This window comes from Grammomys surdaster, unplaced genomic scaffold (assembly GCF_004785775.1).
Source record: "Grammomys surdaster isolate TR1022 unplaced genomic scaffold, NIH_TR_1.0 125704, whole genome shotgun sequence".
NCBI lineage: Eukaryota > Metazoa > Chordata > Mammalia > Rodentia > Muridae > Grammomys > Grammomys surdaster.
The window spans coordinates 1,220,142-1,229,001 of record NW_021620539.1 but is presented as its reverse complement, the minus strand read 5'-3'; the positions used below and the strand labels follow the sequence as shown (position 1 = coordinate 1,229,001).

At 43.7% G+C, this 8,860-nt stretch overlaps 2 protein-coding genes across 2 annotated transcripts in view; one reads left to right on the top strand and one right to left on the bottom strand.

The window, feature by feature from the left end:
* Positions 1-1,292: 1,292 nt before the first annotated feature.
* Positions 1,293-2,547, top strand: LOC114639431 (cyclin-dependent kinase 2-associated protein 1-like). The gene has a single exon (XM_028788180.1). The coding sequence runs from the start codon at positions 1,628-1,630 to the stop codon at positions 1,889-1,891; it is 264 nt and encodes an 87-aa protein (XP_028644013.1). The 5' UTR covers positions 1,293-1,627; the 3' UTR covers positions 1,892-2,547.
* A 526-nt stretch (positions 2,548-3,073) lies between these two features.
* Timmdc1 (translocase of inner mitochondrial membrane domain containing 1) overlaps positions 3,074-8,860 on the bottom strand; it is a 28,878-nt gene continuing 23,091 nt past the window's right edge. The window contains exons 6-7 of the mRNA XM_028788179.1: positions 5,360-5,470; positions 3,074-3,620 (exon numbers count right to left, since the gene is read on the bottom strand). Of these exons, the coding sequence (XP_028644012.1) occupies positions 3,470-3,620; positions 5,360-5,470 (262 nt within the window). The 3' untranslated portion in view covers positions 3,074-3,469. The remainder of the gene's footprint in view (positions 3,621-5,359; positions 5,471-8,860) is intronic.

Genomic DNA, 8,860 nt, shown 5'->3' with positions numbered 1-8,860 from the left:
TAAGTGGGGTAATTATGAAAGACATAATTTATGAGTATGGTTCTAACACACTCATCAATAACACACTAATTTACTGTGCCAATACACCAGTGCAGAGGCCTTTCCTTACAGCTGTATTTAGTATAATATAGGCACTGTGTTAAAATTTTGATTGGGAAAATCACACGCACGCATGCACGCACGCACACCCCTTCTCCCTTACCACACTTACCAACACAAAAGGCGTTGTAGCCACCCAAACTGTTGATTTCCCCAGGCAGCCAGGAAGCAGTTACTCCTGAGTGGACATGTAGTTTCACTAGCTCTGCTCCATCATCTCCCCCAGGGTAAAGGCTCATCCCATAACTGACCAACTAGCTACAAACTGAGTTCAAGCAACTCCTTATGGAACGAATTTGTTTGATGAGCAATCACAGGATGTAAGGAAACATACTTACTGGTTTGCTGTAAAAGGCATTCTGATGAAAACATACATTAGATGAAGCACAGGAAAGTGCAGAGATTCCACGTCCTCCCTGGTGCTTGCCTCTGGTAAGCAGCAGCCTTCTAGCACTATCCCTTGGGTCGTCATGGAAACTTCACATGCATGGTGACTCAATCTCTGGCACTGGAGGCAGCTCACCTCAAAGTTCATCTTCCTAACTAGATGTTGTGAGTTGGGACTGACAGTGCCTGTTGTATGCTCTGCTAAGAACGTCTAGGTGGCCAGTCCTCATCTCTAAGAGGCCACCAGCTGTCATACACATACAAAGACACTATCACTTGTGGGTTTCCAGGATTTGGGACGTTGTATGTCAAGGACTGCAAATATATACTTAACAATATCACACTTAAATAATTCCACTAAAAACTACTTTCAAGAATATACTACTATGCTTAGTGAAAACTCTGAGACTTAAAGTACAGTGGGGCTGAGGCTGTAACTCACTGGCTGAGTGCTTGCCTACTATGTATTAGACTCTAGGCTCATCATATGGCTTTGTTGTAAGTCATACAGTTGCTATGCTACAGGCTAAAATGGAAAGCGAGTGGTTTATCCCTGGAGTCCTTAGCTTTTGTGACTATTCCTATACTGTTCTTTAGACCTTGCTTAAGAGTAGAACCAACTTATTAACAGTAAGTCCAACTCCAAATTCAAATGCTAGCAGTTTCTTCGCTTCCATCTGATCTGTAGAATGCAGTCCAGGACCATAGTGGATGCCTGAAGCTGTGTACAATACTGGATCCTCAACATGGTGGCAATGCTCACCTTTCTGCTTAAAGGGTGCACCGCACAGCTTGTCATGGTGCATGTGAACTGTTAGTGGCATTGCTCATGCGCTTTGGAGTCATTAAATGACGTTATTTGAACATAAGCACTGCCATTCCACACACTCAACTTGATAATCAAGGCTAAGTGACAGATGGACAGAGAATGGGAAACACCAGGAGAAGGAATGTGCTCTATCTTAGGAGGCAAGATTTCATCATCCGATCTAGAAATGCACAAAATTTAAAACTGAGCAACTGCTGAGATAGAGCCAGACGTGGGCATCTGGAATGATTTCCGTGAATTAAAAAAAACCAAACCAAACCACCCCAATCGCCACCATTTTCTCCAGGAGGTGTCCACTCACCGTCTACTAGCATGGCGACTTCCTCTCAGTATCGCCAGCTGCTGAGTGACTATGGACCTCCATCGCTAGGCTACACCCAGGGAACTAGAAATAGCCAAGTGCCTCAGAGTAAATATGCAGAGCTGCTGGCCATTATTGAAGAGCTGGGGAAAGAGATCAGACCCACATATGCAGGGAGCAAGAGCGCCATGGAGAGACTAAAACGAGGCATCATTCATGCCCGAAGCCTGGTTCGGGAGTGCTTGGCTGAAACAGAACGTAATGCCAGGTCCTAGCCCCTGGCCAGTCTGAAGGCCCATCTCGCTACTCCGTGGAGATGAGAGGCTTTGTTCAAAATGGCAGTAATTTTTCTACCACAGTCATTAAGCTCTGAACCCACACTCAAATGATTGGGAAGACATTTTGCAGTAACCAACGGTGTGCATTTTAAGTAGTTAGGAATGACCCAGCTCTTTTTTCTTTCTGAGCATTTGAAAGATGTTTGTGAAGCCACTTCACAGCAAGCTATCCTTTGTCCCCAAATGCCAGTGTCCCCTTTAACCTCCCTTTGAATACACTTTCCATTTGCATCACCCCAGTTGACTTCCTTTCCATGAGCTCACCTGCCTCTGAGGAGTTGAGTGCAGACCACAGCACGTTTGCTTAGTAGCTGGCCCGCCTGTGTACAGTGTAGACCCTGCTTCATGGAGCTTCTCTGCTTAAGCGTTTGCATGACTGAGTGCTTTGAAGTCAATCTTTAAAATGCACAGGTTATAAATACAGAAGAAAGAACAATCTACCCAACCTACCAAGCACCCTGCAAATGTCCATCCTGAGATTGTAGATCTCAGTTCCGTGTTTACTGTGAGCCCATCACAACATCTGGAAGAAAACGACTGAAACTGTTGCATCTTTGTATTTATTACTTGATGTAATAAAGCTTATTTTCATTTAAAAAAAAAAAAACTGAGCAACTGCTCAGTCCTGGGATCTTCCATTTAATGTTTTCAGACCATTAACTGCACGTAACTAAAATTGAAAAAAACAGACCCAAAGACCAGAAAAGTGCTGCCCATGTGACTCAGTCTTGTGCTTCCTCCTGTTCTGTCCATAGCTGAAATCTATGCTTCTCTTCTCTCAGGTTGCTTCTCTCAGGCAGCCAGCCCCTTACTGTGGGGATGGTGTGTCTCATCTCAGGGTCTTCTGTGGACTGCAGCACAGATGCTTTGCTGACAGTGTGGGAGAGGAGCCTAAGATTGCTTCTTTAATGCTACTCACCTGCGTCCAGTTTGTTACATCACATTCAAATGGTCCAGGAATCACCTTTTATTCTTATTTTAAAAAATCCAAACAACTAGACGCACAGAGGCCCACACTACTTGAGGGCCTAAGGAAGAGGGTCTCATGGCCATTCTCCTCTATCTAGTTCCTTCAGTTACTCCAAGAGAACATTCATAAAAGACTGAGGCGTGAACAGGTGATTCAGACAACACAATTTTAATCTTTTGGGAAGAATTTTACTTGTATAAAATCTAGCAGGATATAGAAATGTTAAGTATTTAGATGGATCAATGATTGGAATAAATAAGAATATTTGGGTTATATGTTTGGCTCTGTTATTTTCTGTGGGTGCACATTTTTGAAGCAGGCTCTCCTTAGGTAGCTCAAGCTGGCCTCACACTGGCTTCCTGGCCTCCCACGCAGCTGCAGTTACAGGTCAGTGACACCCTGCCCAGTTCTGAGTGCCTAATTCTTGATGTAAAAAAAGAGATCAGAGACAAGTCACCACTACCACAGCTGCTAGCACTCACATCTGTCAGCCACTGGCAAGGAGCAGCCTGAAACTGGTGTTCCCAGACACAGACCCCTGGTCTTCAGTCCTTGCTTTGTTTATCTGGCGATGAAGGGTTCCTAGGGAGGCTTAGCAGTGCCTCAATTCTCTGAGCGTCTTCTTCAGGTTGAATCTTCTCTAAGGCACTTTCAATTTCCCTAGGAAGGAACTCGGTGACTTGCAGACTGCTTCTCCTACAATCAAAGGATAAGCACATGTCAGTGCTGCTTTAGCACATGTCTTTACAGAGACACACCCTCCCTGCTTTGCTATGAAACTTATGAGCAATTACTGGTCCTGCCCTCCTACCCTTCAGACCTGAGGGACTGGGAGTGTCCACCACTATGTAAACGCTCCCAGCAGACCATGGCTAATGAAAACTATGTGATAATGATCTAAGTGAAGCCATACAGGATAATGCTACAGATACCTATTTAGGAAGAGCAGAATCAGATACATATTTATGAAAAGTAGAATCAAATTTCTAACAGATCGGTTCTTTTCCTAAATAGAATCTTAGTATCTTTCTTTGATTATCAAGGCCACCTACAACTTAAGTCTCAACTCAATCAAATTTGACCATTCTTCTACACTACCTGTGTCTAGACTTCTATATTTTCTGCTAGCACAATTTTAAAAATCATTTCTCTATATTATTTTCAAGCAGAGGCACAAATATAAAAGTCACATACACATTTAACCTAACTCTTCTTAGAAATACTATATACATATTCACGACACATGTGAGCTATACATTTGAATTTTTTTAAATTTTACTTTATGTGTATGGGTGTTTTGATGCATGTATGTCCGTGCACCACATACATGTCTGATGACTACAAAGGCCAGAAGAAGATATCAGATTCCTCCAAAATACAGACAGTTATAAGCTGCCATGTGGGTGCTGGGAACTGAATCTAGGTCCTCTGGGAGAGCAGCCAGTGTCATCTCTCTAGCTTCTACATTTTTTTAAAAAGAAGATTTTTTTTTAAAGACTTATTTATTTTTATTTATATGAGTACACTGTAGCTATCTTCAGACGAACACCAAAAGAGGGCATGAGACCAAGTCTCAATATATAAACCTGGAACACATGGTGATCACCTTGCCTCAAGCCCCTGGTGTTTAAAAAATAGGAAGCACCCATCTATACCACCACCCGCCAAGGCTCAGGGGAATATTACAGAGGAGGAGGGCAGAAGGGCGTCGAGAGCAGGAGGAACTAGGAGGCTATGAGCTCCGTCTTCCCGGCACAGCATAGCCACAGCCTGGTGGCCACAGAGCAGCTGTGAGCACCTGCACAAGGCTGGACCAGTCAGAATTCCTTCGTGGGTCAGAGAGAGCCTTTATTTTCTCTTTATTTATTGTCTTTCAATGGTTACTGAGGAAGCAGAAGATGATTTCTTCAGAAGTATAGCCTCTTTAAGTTGCTTATGCTCTTGTAAACAACTATTTTTTGATCTTGTAGTAAACAATGATCTTGTAGTAAATCTAGTTAAACCTACCAAGTCTGTCTGTCTGTCTGTCTGTCTGTCTGTCACACACACACACACACACACACACATACACAAATGGAGAGAAAGAAAGAAACAAAGAAAGAAAGAAAGAAAGAAAGAAAGGAAGAAAGAAAGAAAGAAAGAAAGAAAGAAAGAAAGAAAAAGAAAGGAAAAAAGAAAGGAAAAAAGGAAGGAAAGAAGGAAACTCCAAGGAAGAAAGGACAGGCAGACCTAAAGAAACAGCCTGGTCAGATTAAAAAAAATAAAATCAGTGCCTTTCATTTTCCTATCCCCTAATGAAATGACAACACAGACTAGAAGAACTGACAGACTCAGGAAAAGCCACCTGCTGTGTCCTGAGCATGCTTCCGAGAATCCCTATTCATTATCTGGGCCATGCTAGGAGGTCAGACGATCAGCCTTTCCAGGCTCCTTACCACTCTTCAAGTCTTTGCTCATGCAATGCCTTCCTGTTCTTCTGTCTTCTCTCCTGAACTGTCTCACCAGAGTACTTTTCAAGGGCCATCAGCAAGCTTCCCATCGGCGTGCTGAGGACAAAACACAAGGAGATAGTCATTAACCCACTCAACACAGGAGTGTCCTGATCATCCACAGCAGAGCCACTTGCACAATCAGATACAGAAAAATATTAAGGTAATGTTCTTCCTGAGTTGTACAACAAAGAAAAACAATCACTGTAGTTTCTTTGACTGGTATAAAACGGCAAGAGATCTAGAAACGGTTTGTTTGTTTGTTTGTTTGTTTGTTTAAATCATGTATAAGAAATAAACCAACAGCCCCGTTGTCCTTTGCCACCTGGGCCATGAGAGTGGGTGAGGTGACCCTGCCCCTTGCTGGCTGCAGCACTCAGGAGAGCTGGTACTGGACCCGCCTGGGCAGCCCAGTAGAGCTGGCCCAGTGGGTGTGAACATAAGAGAGCTGGCCCTGCCACTCATCTGCCGTGAAGGGAAGTGGGAAAGGGGGTGATGTCCTCCCCACGCCCTACCCTTCACCACCTGTGGTAGTTGGGAGAGATGGCCCAGAGGTCATAAGAATGGGAGAGCTGGCCCTGCCCCTCACTGGTGGGAAAGAGGACCCTGTATCTAACCTGGGCAGCATAACAGAGCTAGTCCTGGTGAAGGGGGAGTGGGTGAGCCAGCCCCTAGGGTGTGAGAGGAAAGCTAGCCAAGCCCCTGACAGCTGCAGCACTTGGGAGAGTAGGCCCCACACCTTGACTGGGCAGCATAGTGGAACTGGCTCTGGAGGCCTGCAGGCATGAGAGTGGGAGGGCTAACCCTGCCTCCTGCCAATGGCAGCACTGGATGGCTGAGCCTGAGCAGTGCTGGAGAGCTCACCCTGGTGGGAAGATAAGTGACCAATGTGCTAACCAGGCCTGATCTAGGACTCTGAGTTGGGCCACCCTAAATTCTCTATCTTCTGTGAACTGTTAGGGCACATGTAAGGGTCAGTCCAAAGCTGATCCAAAGCTGCAGCATCTACAGGACACAGGGCAACAACAGTATAACTGGGAGGAGTCCTAGTGAGAATCCAATATTGATGGTGTCACAGAAGCCAGAGATCTCAAACCAGACCAATGACTCCTTGCAATGAACATTTGCAAGTGAAGGTGTGTGGACAGAGGGCATGGACAGAGGGGTGCACTATGGGACACTGTAACATACCACAGCTTCCACGAGATGCTGCCTATGCTTTGTTTTGTTTCTTTTTTTGTTTGTGTGTGTGTTTTTATTTGGCGGTGTGGGAGGAAGAAGCTGCAAGGGCAAGGGTGGATACCAGGGGACAGGGAGCTAAGTGAGGCTGGGTGCATGACGTGAGACTCACAAGGAATGAATAGGCAAGACAGACAGACAGACAGACAGACAGACAGACAGACAGACAGACAGACAAAACACAAGGACTAGTTCATCCGTATAGCACCAGCCCTGGAGAGGAAGACATGTGGTGGGAATCCTTTGGTGGAAGAAGGAAGCTACTAGCTGTGAGGAACAGAGTCATTAAACATCTTCACACTCTAGAGTCTGGTATAACTGACAGCTGCTATGTCACCAGCTATGTCCTGAGAGATTGATTTGGGGCAGCAGTTAAGAGCACTTGTTGCTCTTGCAGAGGACCCAGGTTTAAGGGACCTAATGACCTATTTAGTCCTATGAGGGCAGTAGGCATGCACTCATATATACATGTAAACTAAAGATAAATAAATATCAAAAACAAAACCAAAACAACTTCATTAGGACCTGGAGAGAAGACTTGCATTTGGATGCCCAGCACCCATGTAAACAGTCAGGTGTGCAGCATGTGCCTACACATTTTCCTGTACTGAGGAGGCAGAGTTAGGGCCATCTTAAGGCTTGCTGACTACACTGTCTAGCCAATCAGTGAGCTCCAGCTTCAGTGAGTGTCCCATTTTAAAAGTAAAGTGGATGGGGCTGAAAACATAGCTTAGTGGTAAAGCCCTTTCCTGTCTTGTGCAAGGCCCTAAGTTTGAACCCCAGTATGACAAAAATATAAATAAAAATTATAAGGCAGAGAGTGATTAAGGAGGACACCCAACATTGATTTCTGGTCTCCACATTCATGAACAAAAGCCCACGTGCATACAATGCGTGTGTATGCACTAAAGACACTGGTTTAGATAATCATCATAGGGACAATCAGAATTTATTTCTTACATTATCAAGACAAAATTTTATAAGTCAAATTCTCTTTGGCAAGAATTTCAATAATCTCATTAAAAAATTTTTTCTAAACAAAACAAACCTAAACTTACATCAGCAGAATGGATTTAAAAAAAAGTCTCAGAGAGGGGGTGAGGGAGAGAATTATGTATCATTAAAAAAAGTAACCATCACATGCTACAATGTAAATAAATCTCAAGCATGTTAGTATGCTAAGTGAAATAAGCCAGTTACAAAAGGACATAGTGTTGTGATTCCATTCCTTCAGATCCTGCATGATTCTAGTACGCATGTCAAACTTATATAGACTGAGAAGTAGAAAGAAAGTTGCCTATAGCTGGGTGGAGTGATGGGAAGAATTATACTTCAATGAATACAGTTTCAGGTTTAAGACAAAATATTATGGGAGTATGATGTACAATATTAATATGCTTAACACTACTGAAGTGCACACTTAAAATGGCCTAAATGTGGGAAGATAAGAAGACCCAGAAGGACAGAGAATTATGAAAACATCTTTATGCTTCACAGTATACTAATTTTAAAAACTAGTAAAAATGGTCAAGATGATAAATGTAACATATTTTTGCTGGTTTGATAGAGGGGGTTACCTAACATGCGTATATTCCTGAGTTCTCTCCCCAGCACTGCATGAGACCAGGAAAAGATGGCACATGCACATGCCTGCAATCCCACTGCGTCAGAGGCAGAAGTGGGAGGTCAGAAGTTCAGGCTCAGCCTTGGCTACATGGGGAGGGGGAGGCTAGCCTGAACTAGTGACCCTATCATAAAAGTTTTCCCCACCAACTTCAACAATGTTTCTCTCCAAACCAAGCTTATATAATACCAATACAACAAAAATAACCTTAGCAGTGGGTTTTGACAAACCAAAATTCATTAAATTAAAAAACTGTAAAATAAGATGGTAGCACCATATGCCTTTAATCCCAGCACTCAGGAGCCAGAGGCAGGCAGATCTCTGTGAGTTCAAGGCCAGCCTGGTCTACAGACTAAGTTCTAAGACAGTCAAAGGTATAGAGAAAAACCCTGTCTTGAAAAAATAAACTGAGCTGGGTAGTGGTGGTGCACACCTTTAATCCCAGCACTTGGGAGGCAGAGGCAGGTGGATTTCATAGCCAGGGCTACACAGAGAAACCCTGTCTAGGAAAAAATAAAAAAAGAAAGAAAGAAAGAAAGAAAGAAAGAAAGAAAGAAGGGAGGGAGGGAGGGAGGGAGGGAGGG

What these genes read in the sequence shown, in the direction of transcription:
- LOC114639431 (XM_028788180.1), top strand. Translation starts at nt 1,628, where the DNA reads ATGGCGACTTCCTCTCAGTATCGCCAGCTGCTGAGTGACTATGGACCT.